This window comes from Strongylocentrotus purpuratus, unplaced genomic scaffold, assembly GCF_000002235.5.
Source record: "Strongylocentrotus purpuratus isolate Spur 01 unplaced genomic scaffold, Spur_5.0 spur5_scaffold_9, whole genome shotgun sequence".
Classification (NCBI taxonomy): domain Eukaryota; kingdom Metazoa; phylum Echinodermata; class Echinoidea; order Camarodonta; family Strongylocentrotidae; genus Strongylocentrotus; species Strongylocentrotus purpuratus.
In genome coordinates this window covers 8,351,816-8,370,447 of record NW_022145615.1, presented here as the reverse complement: position 1 = coordinate 8,370,447, position 18,632 = coordinate 8,351,816, and the positions used below count along the sequence as shown (strand labels likewise).

Below are 18,632 nucleotides of genomic sequence, written 5' to 3'. Positions count from 1 at the left end.
ACTTGAGGTATTAGTTTGCTTGTAAACGAAAAAAGAATTAAAAATTATCATTAAATAAACAAAACAATGAGTAACGAACTTATGCAAGCTCGTTCACTTTGCTATTTCAGACCAATTATATATAGTCCTTTATATATGTGTGTATACATATATGATGAACTAAGTTGTGTTGGTGAAGGATTAGAATAATTTCTAACTGAAACAGGTTTGTTTGTTTGGGGGATCATCCGTTGCGGCATACTGTTGTTGATACCCCGACCAATGTATAGTTTGTGTTACATTGGTAGGTGAGAACCTCGCCGCTACTGAAAGACTCTTGATCTGGATTCACGCCTCCATTAACCAGAGTTGGTTTGGCACAACCGGCTGTTGTTGAAACATATTGGAATATAATGATAATGATAATGATGAGAATAATAATAGTAATAATTATGATATTATATTGATAATAGTGATGATAACAATATTATTAACAATACAAATATTAATAACGATAACAACAACAACAATAATAATAATAATAATCCAAATAGTATTAATAATAATAATTAAAAAAAAAATAATTATAATAATAACCATGTCACCATCCCTTAGGAAGTTCAGGGCGCTTATAAGTATTTTCATAGTATTATTACCCTGACTTCAACAATGCAAATATTTTGATTACTTCGTAATTGTCGAAATATCAATCGACCAACTGAACTACACAAAACAGTTTTGATCAAACTGTGTTATTTTGACTTTCTTGTTAGATATCTTCAAGTCTGAACCATGCGGTGACTTAACAGTGATATGTGTAATAAATGGTAAACATTTTGGGGTTCCTCCAGACATGCTAGTGGGTGCGATATATTTTTAACAGTTCCGTTTTGCTCTAAAAAGATAGCAACATTTTCAGAGACCTCAGCCTGAATCATAATTGAAACGAATACAAGGAACCTACCTTCGCAAGTGGGTAGAGTGGACGGATTCCTGACCCCACCCGATTCACAGACCGCTTCGGATGGGCCTCCCAAGGTGTACCCGTCGTCGCAGGTGTATGTGATTCGTGTATAAAATTCATATTCAGGAGTATCAGGAGTGATGCTGCCGTTTGTTGGTATCGTAGGTTGGGTGCATGAAGTAATACCTACAAAAACACAAATACAGTAGGCTTGTGGGTGCACCATATGCGAGAGAGGGGGAAGGATTGACGACTCCTGACGACGGATAGTCAACCTGTTCGAAACGTCGAGCCAACTCCCGCCACTCATCCTCTCCAAGCGCTATAGTTCTCCTCAGTGGCGGATCCAGGGGGGGGGGGGCAGCCCCTTGGGGGAAAAACGTGTAAAAACACGTGATTTTTAGCTTTTTGGGGGGATGCCCCCCCCCCCCTTGGCGGTCAAGGGGGGGGGGGGGGTGCAAATTTTCACATTTTCGAGGGCCAAACAAAAAAATGTGCTCACTACCCCTACTAATATTGAACAATTCTATATCATAAAAAAAGACGCTTCCCTTTGAAACAGCTTCTAAGAATTTGACACATTCTTTATCATTTGAAGGAAATAAATTTAAGGTTTTTTGTCTCATTTCGTGCTGTTCTACATTTGCTTGTGATGAAGTCACCCCGGAATCCTTTCTTTAATCGTGGATATATTCTTCCTAATGTTTATTCATTTGTCTCATATTAGTATTCATTTCGGGAATATTCCACTTTTTGGAAGGTGAATGACCAAGTTTTATTAATGAGGTTTAGTTTACGCAATTTCTGTTTCCAAATCGAAATAGTAGTTGTTGTTTATTCCCAATTCTTTGAATTTCCACTTGATTACATGTCTTAAATAAATTGGGAAAGCATTTTATCGAATCTTTTATAATAGTTTATATTCCTATTCCTATTCCTATTTCAGTAACAGAAAGGAGCCTTATATAATCATGCAGCATGATGCAGTATTCATTTTAATATTCTCTGTCAATCATTGCAAAAGCTCATATTAAAATACGACGATTCTCCATTGATTTGATAATACTTCTGCCCTTTGTCTCTATTCTCATTTGTTTGCATATAAAGAGAACAGAGACCCGTTTAGGCTGTATTAAAGTACATCATCATCATCATCAACATCATCACAATATTTTCCATTCTGCTCAATAAATATATGTTCAACTAATCAATACAATTTGTTTTGGGCTGTCATATTTCCAAGCAATTTGCTTACAATTGCAGTCTTTCTTTCTCAAATAAGGCCTACAAAAAAAGATGTTGTATTGCTCTTTAGGTGCCAAAACATGGGTCGGTCGGTCGGATTTTTATTTTTTAAAAACTTTTTTTAAAAACTCCCTGTTTGGGCTGATATTTCTCAGTTTATAATGCTTTGATACATTTTTTTTACTAAAACATGGTTTAAAAAAAAGCCGACCGTAGATTTCAACATTTTTGGGTAGGTCGCAAAGGGCAATACAACATCTTTTTTTAAGGCCTTATTCATAAAGTTTTATGAAATATGATAATTTGATATTTTATCTTTCTTTTCATTTTTTCTATAATAATTTTATCTATGATTGCTTGTCAGAAAGTATTTCTTAGAATTTGATGTTGGTTAAGTTACCGAACATTGTTTATATTTATATGGTATTCAGAAGAAAATAAATCAAATTAATTAAAGAAACTATAACCATGAACAATAATCTTGCTTGAAAGTTATTGTTTGTTCTTTAATTGTTTTTGTTTTGTTTTGTTTTTTCTTCATAGGAAATAAATAAGGAGTCTAAGTGACACAGCTGTTAAACAATCATTCTCACATGCACACATTGAACGACGTCTCTTTAATCATCAATTCGGATACATTTTATTTTCCAGTGAGATATTTTCACATAATGATGAAACGATTACAAAAGGCGAAAACAGATTACCAAATTTAGAAGAAAAAAAATATCTTCATACATCGCTTTCTTTGAAAGAAATTTAATGTCATATTTAATATGTAGGCCTTTTTGGATAATAACAATTGTTTTTTATTCAACGTCGATATTGCAGTCACTCTTAGCACAATTCAATAGCAGACTGATAATTGCAATGGCAGCATCCTACCAAATGGAGCAATGAAAAGGAAAATAAACATCATGGCATAGAACTTTTTTTTCATCGGCGTCGAAAAAAAAGCGTATAGATGCAGTAAAACAGTGTCAAAAAGTGGTGAGAAAGATGGTACTAGAGAGCGAGGGAATAAGAAGTAGCTAGAGAAAGACAGAGAACGAGAGAGAGAGAGAGAGAGAGAGAGAGAGAGAGAATATGGGGAAAAGTATGGGAAAGAAGAAGGGATACATAGTGGTAGGATAGGATAAAGAGATTCAAAATCATTTTAATACATTACTGTACAGTATACCAAAAATTAGAATAAATCAAAAATGAGAAGTAGGCCTACAATAAATGCAAAAATACATTGCTCAATCGGCTTTTTCTTGAACTTCATCTGGAACGCATTAGAGAACAGTATAAACATCAACACATTTTACCGAGTTTAATTTTCAGTTATAAGTTTCCACCTTCTTGCAGGAGGTGTACCAACTTGAGCATTTACAATCGTTTGTAATAATTTCATAGCCAGAAGTGTCACTATCATCGACGTACTCATAAAAGTTGTCTTTATAAAAAGCTAGAGGTTAACTGAAAAGGAACGTCTCTTTTTTATTTTCGAAATAATTATGTATATAATCATGATCATATATTTGTTTCAACAAACGAATTATAAATTCCATATTACTCTATAATGATATGCATGATATATTCGAGATATATGCCATTTGTGAGATATTGAATAAATGACCAGAAAAGCTTGTGTCGTCACAAACTTTATGTCTCATTCGTCTTCTTCTTTCATCTCCTCCTCCCCCTTCTCCACGTTCTTCTTTCTTCTCCTCTTTCTAAGCTTCGATTTCACCCTCAGTCTGCAGACGGCTGTATCCTTTGGAGGCTTTCGTATGTGATCTCAACTTTTTCACCGTTACCATAGCAACCATGGTGATGAAGAAACCAGCGGCTGCCACCAGCATCATGTTAAATGGGTTCGCCAACCATGATGTGTCTGGAGGAGAGCAAAACAATTAGTAAACTTGGTGCTTTTTAAGTAACAGTTTTTATTCTCCTCCACTCTGAATGTTCGTAAATGAGTTCTCTTTCGTTCCGTACATTTCTGAACGAGTGCTAATAGAAAATGACAGCAATACGTGTTAACGTAGAGACGATGATTGTTGTTTGACATTAATTTCATAGTTTAAATTTGGACACGAAGGTTGCGCTATTTCAACAAAACTATTAAGAGATTCTGTTACGTTACCATATTTTGTTAATACAGTAATTTACTGTAGTATATTAGAAAAAGGAAAAAACTGATTATCAGTTAGACCTGGTTACTGTTCTTTTTTTTGTAACAATATCCATTTTTATGAAATTGCCTTTCTCTTTTCCCATTTCCCGTCCCCCCTCTTTATTTGATTTTTGTATTTATATTATATATATATTTTTTTAAATTTTTTTAAAAATATTTATTTACTATTATTATTATTATTATCATTATTATTATTATTATTATTATTATTATTATTATCATTATTATTATTATTATTATTATTATTATTATCATTATTATTATTATTTATTTATTTATTTATTTATTTATTTTATTTTATTTTTATTTTTATTTTTTATTTATTTATTTATTTATTTTTATTTTTTTTTGGGGGGGGGGGGGGAGGTGTGCTTTGTTGTTTAGAAGCCAATCATAACACTGTTCTGATAGTGTTATCAACGCCACTCTTTTCGAGTGCAACTCACTCATTGAGCTTGAACCAACAGCAACTTGATCAGACATGGGTCCGTTAGAGATGGTGTGTGGCTTGGAGCTCGAACCCCGAGGCTGCCCGGCTGCGCTACGTTTGGCCCTGGTTACACAACCCTGTGAGCAGCGGGATGCGGGGTCGGTATCACACACAAGCACGTCACAATGAAGGTATACCTGTATGATAGGCGATCAAAAGTTACAGTTTTAATTGTCAATCATGAAAATACAGCTTTTATTCATATTATTTCTACCAATAATTGTTTTCTTTTTCATAATGCATTAATACACATCATGTATATGAAAGCTCTTTTTATAATTAGTGGCTATGGTTTACTATAGTGCATATATTGGACTATTATTGTTGCAATCAAGAGCGTATCCAGGATTATTTAAGGGGAGGTGTTTTTTTGTCGAATTCGTAAGAAAATATTTACCGGCGAATCAGCCTGCCGGTGAATAAGCGGGAGAGGGGGTGGGGGGGGGGGGGGGGGTGGTGGTAAGGAGCAATATCGGCGAATCAGCCAGCCGGTTAATAAATTCCGGATTAGATATGATTCGTATTCTTACCTCTGAATATTCGCCAATGAAAGCAAAAGCATCGATAGAGAATCCCTTAATTAAACGCTGTATATCATGAAAGCCTACGGTAGGATCCAGCCCGCATCTGTGAAAAAAAAAAGAATAGAATTCAAAATTAAAGCATGCAACTAATAAAAAACACATGTAAGAATTACCGAAAGGGACTGATAATTTATTTTTTCTTTAAATGAAAATAATAACTACAGAGAATCAGGAGTAGAAATTAATACAGCACAGAAAAAATAGATGCCATTTTCGAAAGAGGAAGAGGAAGAATCAGGGAACTTTATTTATTTTTTAAAAGGCCAACTTTATTTAGAAATATTATGTAAAAAGAAGTAGAAATCGGAATGATGACTGGAAATTGAAAACAAAATAAGGAGAAGATTATGAAAATGGAAAGAAGATAAAAATAGAGACTAAAATTGAATGGTAGGTTGTTTATCCTACCAGAGAACGTCTTCTAGACGTTGTATGGTCACAATTTCAAACAATCTAAACCTACCTCTTCAATAAAACCACAAAAAAAGAAAGAAAACAAAATGAAGAAAAAAACAAAAGAAGAAGAAAACACTGACTTCAAGACTTATATACTAACCCATCTTTTACGAACGTAAATTCGATCGGGTTCATAGGGTAGACATCGGGCGTTGCCCAGCAGCGGTCAAGAAACAACGTCAGGTCAGAAACCGCGTCTAGGGTCACCCCGAAGAACAGCGTCTCCCCGAGATACACCAGCGAGTCTGGGTCGGGTGCCGGCGAGGTGAAGGAGATGTCGGAGTAGCGGTCGAGGGTGAGCGAGAAGTTACCGTAACCAGTCTCGCTGAAGCTCACGATGCCGAGTTTGGGCTTGAAGGAGCTACCGAGTAGACTGCGGCGTTTGATCTCGCAAGTGACGGGGATCTTGAGGCGGAAATCACGCGTGATCAGCGATCCGTTTTCACCCGTCGGTTTGAAGTACGTCACGACGTTGGAGTACTTGATGACATCAGCAGTTTGCTTTCAGAAAAATTGGGAAAAGATGACAAAAATATCAAGTTAGATTGAGTTGGCAATAGCCAATAATGTCGATATAGGGCCTTTCAATAATCTGGCAAGGGAACACATAAAATTGTTTTCGCTCAATAATCGTATTAAATTAATAAGGGAAAACTGCCCCCCTGTCCTCGGAAACAGGACAGTACAATATTGCGTTGTTCATGTGCAGCGTTTAGAGTCTAAGTAGTGACGTATCCAGGCAGTGGCTTCAGGAAGGGCAAAACATTTCAACTAAAGCCGGTATTGTTCCCCCATCCCCGTTTGTAGGTCAAAGAAAATATATACAATTTTATTTGCAGTATAACGTACAACACGCGGGTCGTCCAGATACCAATTAGAAAACAAACCACATCCCCCCCCCCTCTGATTACTGAAATATGGTAATTTATACGCAACCGTTTCCTACATGTTCTCTGGAATGCAAACGTACTGCTATACTACCATTTCCATCTTCTGCATTTCTCCCTCTGATACCCGCCTCTCCCCCGGCTCCCCCCACATCACAAGTTTGATGAGATTGTCCTAACATTACAGGGCAGGTTATTAAGAATCCTTTCTTACCTCCGACACAGTATCACAGTCGTCATATCTGGTGGTTACGGCTATGCGACTTCCGGTGTAGTCGTACCCGACACAACTCTGGTCTTCGTAGTGGACGTCAGTGGCATCACCGTTATTCTCGAGCAGGGCTCGGTCGAGGAGAACCGTCATGGTCGTGCTCCCACAAGATACGCTGGCTCCTGTGGATGATGTTGGTGGTCATCGGAGAAAATTCAAATTGAAATAAAAAATTTGAATTTGAATTTGAATTTAAATTCCAATTACAGCACGGGGAAAAATACCTCCCCCTTCTAACCATCACTGCCTATAGAGATAATGATACGTTTTAGGCGCTTCGATCAAACCTTATCATTCGCCAGTTGATGTCGGAATTGTAAATCTTATATTAATTCTAAATCTTCTGATAGTATATCAGAAGTTTAAGTTGAAGCCCCACTGCACTACTTATAGCTCCTTACGCCCTCTATATAGCAAACAGTGCCTGATCTGTGACCGCTGGTCCCCTATGATCCCCTTTTTCTTATGTTAATTGAGAGCTGATTTGATGAGATAACCACCTATCGGTGACCATGAAGGGAGGTATAATCCCTGCTGGCCAATCTAGTGTAGAGGGGCTTTAAGGAAATCATCACAATAATAACAATAATGATAATAATAATATTGGATTCTTATATGGCGCACGTATCGATCTTGCAAAGGTCCTCAAGGCGCTCCAACATTACCCGGCTATGCTAGGCTGCCGATGACGAATGCACGTGACGAAGATTAATAATATCAATCATTCGTCTTACCTGCAGGGGTGAAGGTGGTGGGGTCGGGTTGTGGACCAACTGGAAGGGGAAAATTGATTAGGCATAAATTAATGAATTGTGTAATAAGTTATTATGATATTCACCCATGTATATTCGCTGTACAATCGTAGATGTCAGTAATTTGAATCTTCCATTGGGAACTTGTTCATTTACTCATTATTTTCAATACAATACACACTCACTTATACACACAGTCTACTGCCCTTTGTCTTGTCTCTTGTAAGCCCCCACAAAGTTTCTCTCTGCAGCTAGCTTCTCCCCCCTTTTTTTTACTGTCTAATCCAAGTTTCCTTTTTTTTTTGGGGGGGGGGGGGTTATCTTTTTCCAATCTAATTACACTGTACAAAGAATCGGGAAAGATTTTACCCATTGTAATTTTTTAAAAAGACCTGCATGTTTGTTGGCTAAAATTCAACCCAATGTTGGCTATCATTTTACCCAAAAAAATGCATGCTTAATTTCAAAATCAATATGATTTAAAAAAAAAAAAAACTTATTTTAGAGAATACGATTAATGAGAACTATAAAATGAATTGCACATCATTGTGCATTTATCATTATTTTGCAGGCCTATGTATCTACCCCTGGTGTGTATACATTTGTTTGTTGACGATTATTTCTGCCCTCAAGCTTTTACAAGATTTTAGCATCTACGCACATGATGTTATGCCTTATTTTGCATTAATACATTCTTTTCATATTTTGAACATACCAATGATTGTATTCATTTAACGATTTGTTATCTTTCATTATAATTCTTTAGCGCTTTACCTTTTTTTCTTTTAGAAATGTAAACAAGTTACTTGATACTGTATTATTTTGTATATATAATCTATGTAAATACAAATCAAACAAGTTTTACAAGCATACGTTTAAACAAGAATCTTGCCAAAGAATTGAACTGGGCTCGACTAGCACATGTGCTAACTTCTAGTCCCCATTAACAACTTCAATGCATATATTTATGTGTATATTTTGTACAAAATAGTATTCATATCTATGTCTAAATATCGTTTTAAAACCATTATTATTCAATCAACATTACTCTTCCTTTATGTATTCGTGTATCGTTATTCTTTGCATTGTATGATTGTTCATTATACTCTCATTATTGTGATATGTTGTGGTTATTAAATTCAAATTCAATTCAAAAGTTATAGCAAATAGAAATCTTACTAGATGTCTCTTTGTCAGTTTTGAAGTTGTCAGTACTGAATGGTCCAAGAGTAGCTGAAATGTCAAACGAGTCACATATATTATGAACAAAGCATGGACTTAATGAAATTATGACCAAATGGTACAGAACACTGCGTGAGAGCAAATTAAATTATTATTTTATTTTGCTTGTTTGAATATTATTTATAGCTCCTTACGCCCTCTATATAGCAAACAATGCCTGATCGGTGACCGCTGGTCCCCTATGATCCCCCTTTTCTTATGTTAATTGAGAGCTAATGTGATGAGATAACCACTTATTGGTGACCATGGAGGGAGGTCTAATCCCTCCTGGCCAATCTAGTGCAGAGGAGCTTTAAGGAAATCATCGCAATGCACGTGACGAAGATTAATAATATCAATCATTTGTCTTACCTGCAGGGGTGAAGGTGGTGGGGTCGGGTTGTGGAGCAGCTGGAAAGGTAAAATTGATTAGGCATAAATTAATGAATTGTGTAATAAGTTATTATGATATTCACCCATGTTGACATAATGAAATCCGATTAAAGCTTGAAATACATGACTAATTAAATGGTCAGTAAGGTTGGAATGTACATGTATATTCGCTGTACAATCGTAGATGTCAGTAATTTGAATCTTCCATTGGGAACTTTTTCATTTACTCATTATTTTCAATACAATACATACTCACTTATACACACAGTTTACTGCCCTTTGTCTTGTCTCTTGTAAGCCCCCACACATTTTATCTCTGCAGCTAGCTTCTCCTCTTTTTTTTTACTGTCTAATCCAAGTTTCCCTTTTTTTTTGGGGGGGGGGTATCTTTTTCCAATCTTATTACACTGTACAAAGAATCGGGAAAGATTTTACCCATTGTAATTTTTTTAAAAGACATGCAAGTTTGTTGGCTAAAATTCAACCCAATGTTGGATAGAATTTACCCAATGTTGGCTACCATTTTACCCGAAAAAATGCATGCTTAATTTCAAACCCAATATGATTGAAAAAAACCCAACTTATTTTAGAGAATACGATTAATGAGAACTATAAAATGAATTGCACATCATTGTGCATTTATCATTATTTTGCAGGCCTATGTATCTACCCCTGGTGTGTATACATTTGTTTGTTGACGATTATTTCTGCCCTCAAGCTTTTACAAGATTTGAGCATCTACGCACATGATTTTATGTCTTATTTTTTATCAATGCATCCTTTTCATATTTTGAACATTCCAATGATTGTATTCATTTAACGATTTGTTATCTTTCATTATAATTCTTTAGCGCTTTACCTTTTTTTCTTTAAGAAATGTAAACAAGTTACTTGATACTGTATTATTTTGTATATATAATCTATGTAAATACAAATCAAACAAGTTTTACAAGCATACGTTTAAACAAGAATCTTGCCAAAGAATGGAACTGGGCTCGACTAGCACATGTGCTAACTTCTAGTCCCCATTAACAACTTCAATGCATATGATTATGTGTATATTTTGTACAAAAAAGTATTTATATCTATGTCTAAATATCGTTTTAAAACCATTACTGTTCAATCAACATTACTCTTCCTTTATGTATTCGTGTTTTGTTATTCTTTGCATTGTATGATTGTTCATTATACTCTCATTATTGTGATATGTTGTGGTTATTAAATTCAAATTCAATTTAAAAGATATAGCAAATCATTTGAAAATACAAATCTTACTAGTTGTCTCTTCGTCAGTTTTGAAGTTGTCAGTACTGAATGGTCCTAGAGTAGCTGAAATATCAAACGAGTCACATATATTATGAACAAAGCATGGACTTAATGAAATTAGTACCACATGGTACAGAACACTGCGTGAGAGCAAATTGAATTATCATTTTATTTTGCTTGCTTGAATATTATTAAACATTATCACTAACATGAAGTTAGATATATTAAATTTGCAAATGGGATGGGGGGATCGGGGGATGCATAATGACGAGTTGGCATATTACCTGCCTTCCCTGATCACCAAATCGTCAGAGTATTTATTCTGGCACCTGTCTCCCAATTTCTTCCCTTCTCTCTCTCTCTCTCTCTCTCTTTCTCTTTCTCTATCGTTTCATCAAATAATTCCACCTCATATCTCCCTCTTTACAGTCCACTTTTGTATAACATACTCCTAGCTCATACATTCTCAGGTTATAAATTCATTAAGTGCGCTGCTATTCAGTATACAGTTCGTCCCAGAAAAAACGAAACCCAGAATTAGCGATTTTTTTATCATAACTTGGTCACATTAATAATTAATAAATGACACATAAGCTTAGATCCTCCTCTTTCATGTGATTCAACTCATATGATGCATATTTCACGCATGAGTGATTAAGATCAATTTGAGGAGAGGAAACCACAAAGTCATTTGGCGGACGTTATCTGAATTTCAAAGAGAAAATCACATTGCTAGAAAGTTGAGTTTCTGCCCTTTCATATGACAACGTCAATCAGGAAAAATGAGCAAGGAATGACAAGATTCTGTTTGTTTAAAGGGATAGTTGATTTTTGTTGCAGAGGGCGCTACACAAAATCTCCTGTGGATGATGTTAGTGGATATCGGAGAAAATTCAGATTGAAATAAAAAATAAAAATTTGAATTTGAATTTAAATTCCGATTACAGCTCGGGGGAAAGTACCTCCCCCTTCTAACCATCATTGCCTTTAGAGATAATGATACATTTTAGGCGCTTTGATCAAACCTTATCATTCGCCAGTTGATGTCGGAATTGTTAATCTTATTTCTTAATTCTAAATCTTCTGATAGTATATCAGAAGTGTAAGTTGAAGCCCCACTGCACTACTTATAGCTCCTTACGCCCTCTATATAGCAAACAATGCCTGATCGATGACCGCTGGTCCCCTATGATCCCCCTTTTCTTATGTTAATTGAGAGCTGATTTGATGAGATAACCACCTATCGGTGACCATGGAGGGAGGTCTAATCCCTCCCGGCCAATCTAGTGCAGAGGGGCTTTAAGGAAATCATCACAATGCACGTGACGAAGATTAATAATATCAATCAATTGTCTTACCTGCAGGGGTGATGGTGGTGGGGTCGGGTTGCGGACCAGCTGGAAGGGGAAAATTGATTACGCATAAATCAATGAATTGTGTAATAAGTTATTATGATATTCACCCATGTTGACATAATATAATCCGATTAAAGCTTGAAATACAAGACTAATTAAATGGTCAGTAAGGTTCGAAAATACATGTATATTCGCTGTAAAATCGTAGATGTCAATAATTTGAATATTCCATTGGGAACTTGTTCATTTACTCATTATTTTCAATACAATACACACTCACTTATACACACAGTCTACTGCCCTTTGTCATGTCTCTTTGAATCCCCCACAAATTTTCTCTCTGCAGCTAGCTTCTCCTTTTTTTTTTTTACTGTCTAATCCAAGTTTCCCTTCTTTCTTTTTTTTCTTTTGGGGGGGGGGGGGGTGTATTTTTTTCCAATCTAATTACACTGTACACAGAATCGGGAAAGATTTTACCCATCGTAATTTTTTAAAAAGACATGCAAGTTTGTTGGCTAAAATTCAACCCAATGTTTAATAGACTTTACCCAATGTTAATATATCATTTTACCCGAAAAAATGCATGCTTAATTTCAAACCCAATATGATTGAAAAAAAAACCCAACTTATTTTAGAGAATACGATTAATGAAAACTATAAAATGAATTTCACATCATTGTGCATTTATCATTCTTTTGCAGGCCTACGTATCTACCCCTGGTGTGTATACATTTGTTTGTTGACGATTATTTCTGCCCTCAAGCTTTTACAAGATTTGAGCATCTACGCACATGATTTTATGTCTTATTTTTTATGAATACATCCTTTTCATATTTTGAACATTCCAATGATTGTATTCATTTAACGATTTGTTATCTTTCATTATAATTCTTTAGCGCTTTACCTTTTTTTCTTTAAGTTACTTGATACTGTACAAGTTACTTGATACTGTATTATTTTGTATATATAATCTATGTAAATTCAAATCAAACAAGTTTTACAAGCATACGTTTAAACAAAAATCTTGCCAAAGAATGGAATTGGGTTTGACTAGCACATGTGCTACCTTCTAGTCCCCATTAACAACTTCAATGCATATAATTATGTGTATATTTTGTACAAAATAGTATTCATATCTATGTCTAAATATCGTTTTAAAACCATTACCGTTCAATCAACATTACTCTTCCTTTATGTATTCGTGTTTTGTTATTCTTTGCATTGTATGATTGTTCATTATACTCTCATTATTGTGATATGTTGTGGTTATTAAATTCAAATTCAATTTAAAAGATATAGCAAATCATTTGAAAATACAAATCTTACTAGTTGTCTCTTCGTCAGTTTTGAAGTTGTCAGTACTGAATGGTCCAAGAGTAGCTGAAATATCAAACGAGTCACATATATTATGAACAAAGCATGGACTTAATGAAATTAGTACCAAATGGTACAGAACACTGCGTGAGAGCAAATTAAATTATTGTTTTATTTTGCTTGCTTGAATATTATTTATAGCTCCTTACGCCCTCTATATAGCAAACAATGCCTGATCGGTGACCGCTGGTCCCCTATGATCCCCTTTTCTTAAGTTAATTGAGAGCTAATTTGATGAGATAACCACCTATCGGTGACCATGGAGGGAGGTCTAATCCCTCCTGGCCAATCTAGTGCAGAGGAGCTTTAAGGAAATCATCGCAATGCACGTGACGAAGATTAATAATATCAATCATTCGTCTTACCTGCAGGGGTGAAGGTGGTGGGGTCGGGTTGTGGACCAGCTGGAAGGGGAAAATTGATTACGCATAAATCAATGAAATGTGTAATAAGTTATTATGATATTCACCCATGTTGACATAATGAAATCCGATTAAAGCTTGAAATACATGACTAATTAAATGGTCAGTAAGGTTGGAAAGTACATGTATATTCGCTGTACAATCGTAGATGTCAGTAATTTGAATGTTTCATTGGGAATTTGTTCATTTACTCATTATTTTCAATACAATACACACTCACTTATACACACAGTCTACTGCCCTTTGTCTTGTCTCTTGGAAGCCCCCACAAATTTTCTCTCTGCAGCTAGCTTCTCCTTTTTTTTTTTACTGTCTAATCCAAGTTTCCCTTTTTTTTGGGGGGGGTATACTTTTCCATTCTAATTACACTGTACAAAGAATCGGGAAAGATTTTACCCATTGTAATTTTTTAAAAAGACATGCATGTTTTTTTGGCTAAAATTCAACCCAATGCTGGATAGAATTTACTCAATGTTGGCTATCATTTTACCCGAAAAAATGCATGCTTAATTTCAAACCCAATATGATTTTAAAAAAACCAACTTATTTTAGAGAATACGATTAATGAGAACTATAAAATGAATTGCACATCATTGTGCATTTATCATTATTTTGCAGGAATACGTATCTACCCTGGTGTGTATACATTTGTTTGTTGACGATTATTTCTGCCTTCAAGCTTTTACGAGATTTGAGCATCTACGCACATGATTTTATGCCTTATTTTTGTATTAATACATCCTTTTCATATTTTGAACATATCAATGATTGTATTCATTTAACGATTTGTTATCTTTCATTATAATTCTTTAGCGCTTTACCTTTTTTCTTTTAGAAATGTAAACAAGTTACTTGATATCATATTATTTTGTATATATAATCTATGTAAATTCAAATCAAACAAATTTTACAAGCATACGTTTAAACAGGAATCTTGCCAAAGAATGGAACTGGGCTCGACTAGCACATGTGCTACCTTCTAGTTCCCATTAACAACTTCAATGCATATAATTATGTGTATATTTTGTACAAAATAGTATTCATATCTATGTCTAAATATCGTTTTAAAACCATTACCGTTCAATCAACATTACTCTTCCTTTATGTATTCGTGTTTTGTTATTCTTTGTATTGTATGATTGTTCATTATACTCTCATTATTGTGATATGTTGTGGTTATTAAATTCAAATTCAATTCAAAAGATATAGCAAATAGAAATCTTACTAGATGTCTCTTCGTCAGTTTTGAAGTTGTCAGTACTGAATGGTCCAAGAGTAGCTAAGATATCAAACGAGTCACATATATTATGAACAAAGCATGGACTTAATGAAATTAGTACCAAATGGTACAGAACACTGCGTGAGAGCAAAATTAAATTATTATTTTATTTTGCTTGCTTGAATATTATTAACCATTATCACTAAAATGAAGTTAGATATATTAAATTTGCAAATGGGGTGGGGGGATCGGGGGATGCATAATGACGAGTTGGCATATTACCTGCCTTCCCAGATCACCAAATCGTCAGAGTATTTATTCTGGCACCTGTCTCCCAATTTCTTCCCTTCTCTCTCTCTCTCTCTCTCTCTCTCTATCGTTTCATCAAATCATTCCACTTTATATCTCCCTTTTTACAGTCCATTTTTGTATAACATACTCTTAGCTCATACATTCTCAGGTTATAAATTCATTAAGTGCGCTGCTATATACAGTGCGTCCCACAAAAAAACGGAACCCAGAATTAGCGATGTTTTTGTTATAACTTAGTCACATTAATAATTGATAAATGACACATAAAGCTTAGATCCTCCTCTTTCATTTGATTCAACTCATATGATGCATATTTCACGCATAAGTGATTAAGATCAATTTGAGGAGAGGAAACCACAAAGTCATTTGGCGGACGGTATCTGAATTTCAAAGAGAAAATCACATTGCTAGAAAGTTGAGTGTCTGCCCTTTCATATGACAACGTCAATCAGGTAAAATGAGCAAGGAATGACAAGATTCTGCTTGTTTAAAGAGATGGTTTATTGATTTCAAACTTGACTGAATTTGGTATCATTGCAATCGAAAAATTACACTGAGTAAAATCATTACATTTGTGTAACTTGTACATTCGAGCGAAATTTATAAAAGTTGATTGAACTTGACGAAAAATCAACCCACGCAACGCCCCTAAAACATCGTAAGTCAGCTGATTTTTGAAGTGACGTCACAATATGAACAGCGGGCCGCTCAGCTGAAACGATTGACGACGGTGCGAGTTACAGTTTGCGTGCAATTCACATGTATTGCATTGACTCTCGAGTACCGTACCCATTTATAACTAATTACGCTGTTTACCTTCATCAAAATCCACTGGAAATATGAATATGGACGAAAACATACTTGAGTATACTCCAGAAGGCTCCTCCATGGCATGGTCTTGTTTCTTAATCTGACGTTAGTCTAGATAAATTGTATATAACTTCCAAAAAGCGAGTGAATATATTGTCGATGTAGCGTTCCAGTTTCCCGTAGCTGGTAGCTGTGCGTACGTACTTTGTGCATGTACTATGTGTGCAATACACTGACCTCTATATGCGTGCATCACATCTAGCGCAGCTTGCTAGCCAGCCTAGCCCGTAGCCTGGCGCTCGAACTAGCCGTGAATCGCGAACCGGACTGATCTGTTTCTCTTGGTTTATCAGGTCCTATAGGCTATACGACTTAATTTATCAAAAATGTAAATTAATCAGCCTAATCACACATGTTTTGTAATGAATATCTGGACAATTCCATGTAAATTTGTCGCCTATTTCACTCCAAAAGAGTCGTTAGGTCAGCATGCAAACTGTCCTTTGCCTTCCCAGATCAGACACATACACGCTGAGGTGCCCTCAGAATATGTGATTATTTTCCCGATTTTTATGCTCAAACGTAACAGAAAAAAATATAAAAATCAAACAAACATTTGTAGAAAGTATCATCTATTCAGTGTATCTCATTCAAAATGCCAAAAAAGAGGAAATATCACCACTGGCGGTAAATATACAAACAACGTTAACCCATATCTGAGGGGGTATCCAACATTGTCCCGAATGTGTGATGTAGGTTGTTCATATTGTGACGTCATAGTTTCGCATGTAAAATAACGCCGTCAATTCACTTAGTGAGTGGGTTCAGGAAAGGGTAACAAAATTGCATTTAATTTATTCCTCACAACAGTGAGGGCTTTAAAAGTACTTTGCTCATTTGGTTAATGTTCTCAGCAATCTGTAGAGGTGTAATTTGCCCATTTTCCACATTTCAATGAACCATCTCTTTAAAGGGATAGTTGAGTTCTGTTGCAGAGGGTGCTACACAAAATAACTGTTTGTGTGAGATATTGAAAAACTGAGTGTCAAATTTGAAAGAACATAATATTTAAATGACACAATCATCTTTGTTTGATCAAACTCGGTTCAGAGACGGCTGAAACAACAATTTCTAATGCTTGTGTACCACCACGAATATTAGATATTTTGAAAAATTAAAAAAAAAAAACGTTGAAAAAAAACGAAATAACGCCTTTTACGTCGTATTTCAGCCAACGCCGATGTTGGCTTTTTTGTTGGCATTTTCGTGTTGCTTATATTACCCACAATTAGCCGGCTCATGTATTGTTATTTTTAATTTTAGGTTCAATTTTAGGTTCTAAAAGGGCGCTATAAATGTCATAGATAAGAATAAAAGCGATTACCACGCACTTTGAATGCATTTGTGGTCTGAAAACAGAACTCAACTATCCCTTTAAAGTAGTGCTTGCATTTCCTTAATTTTATCAAGCGAATTCGTTTTCACTAGCTGCTTGCCGTAGCAACAAGCAGAATAGACAAAAGACTTAACTCCGTTTCGTTGACAATCAGCCATGCATGAAGTCTTTCGTCTACGGCTGATTGTCAAAGAAACGGAGTTAAGACTTTTGTTAATTCCATTTGTTGCTACGGCAGGCAACCAGGGAAAACGAATTCGCTCGATAAAATTATGGAAATTCAAGCAATGGCGGACCAGGGGGGCCCGCCCCCTGAAAAAAAAAGTGTAAAAACACGTTAATTTTACCTTTTTTGGAGATGGCCTCCCCCCCCCCCTCTGGCGCTCAAGGGAGGGGGGGGGGGGAAGGGGTGCGATTTTTCAAATTTTCGAGGGCCCAAAAAATGAGTGGTCAATTCCCCCCCCCCCCCCCTTGAGCGAATTATCGGCCGGCGCGATTTTCAAATTTTCGGAAGCAAAACAAAAATATAAAAAATGCCCCCCCCCCCCCTAAGAAATCCTGGATCCGCGCCTGGTTCTCCTTAGAACTATAAGCTAAGAAAGATAACAAACAGTCTTTTTCAAGACTATACCAACAGTCCTTTTCAGGACTAACAAACCCTCAAGAAAGATTACCGAGTCAGAGTCCTTTTTCAGGACTCCTCAATCCTCCCCCTCTCTCTCATATGGTGCCCCGCAAGCCTACTGTATATCTACATCACCATGCAAGCCGACACTTACAAGCAGCATCTAACAACACAAATGGCACGCCTCGGGGCGATAGCACGATCATGTTACCTCCCCTTGAGGGTATAAAAACAACTATGTCTCTCATAGCAGTCATTATTACCATACTAACATCTACCAATTTCGTATTGTATGTGAGCAATTTAATCCATAGGCAAAGTCTAGCATTTAGAAACAGTTAACAAACCATTGATCTTACCGTAACATGTAGGTAGTGTATCAGGAGACAGGACACCATCATTACAAGTGAACTCTGTAGCCCTTGTTGTACC

The 18,632-nt window shown here is 35.7% G+C and overlaps 1 protein-coding gene across 1 annotated transcript; it reads right to left on the bottom strand.

Moving 5' to 3' along the window:
- Positions 1-2,763: 2,763 nt before the first annotated feature.
- Positions 2,764-18,601, bottom strand: LOC105445638 (ZP domain-containing protein-like). Its single transcript, XM_030977277.1, has 10 exons — positions 18,560-18,601; positions 10,697-10,750; positions 9,401-9,439; positions 8,987-9,040; positions 7,790-7,828; positions 6,999-7,177; positions 5,998-6,398; positions 5,388-5,484; positions 4,814-4,994; positions 2,764-4,064 (listed from the first exon to the last, which is right to left on the bottom strand). The coding sequence occupies exons 6-10, from the start codon at positions 7,146-7,148 to the stop codon at positions 3,904-3,906; spliced, it is 990 nt and encodes a 329-aa protein (XP_030833137.1). The 5' UTR covers positions 7,149-7,177; positions 7,790-7,828; positions 8,987-9,040; positions 9,401-9,439; positions 10,697-10,750; positions 18,560-18,601; the 3' UTR covers positions 2,764-3,903.
- Between the last annotated feature and the right edge of the window lie 31 nt (positions 18,602-18,632).

Coding starts and splice junctions, on each gene's coding strand:
- LOC105445638 (XM_030977277.1), bottom strand. CDS start 7,148: ATGACGGTTCTCCTCGACCGAGCCCTGCTCGAGAATAACGGTGATGCC. Junction 5,485..5,997: donor TTTACGTTCGTAAAAGATGG/GTTAGTATATAA, acceptor TTTTTTTCACAG/ATGCGGGCTGGATCCTACCG. Junction 4,065..4,813: donor TGTTGGTTCAAGCTCAATGA/GTGAGTTGCACT, acceptor GCTCTCCTCCAG/ACACATCATGGTTGGCGAAC.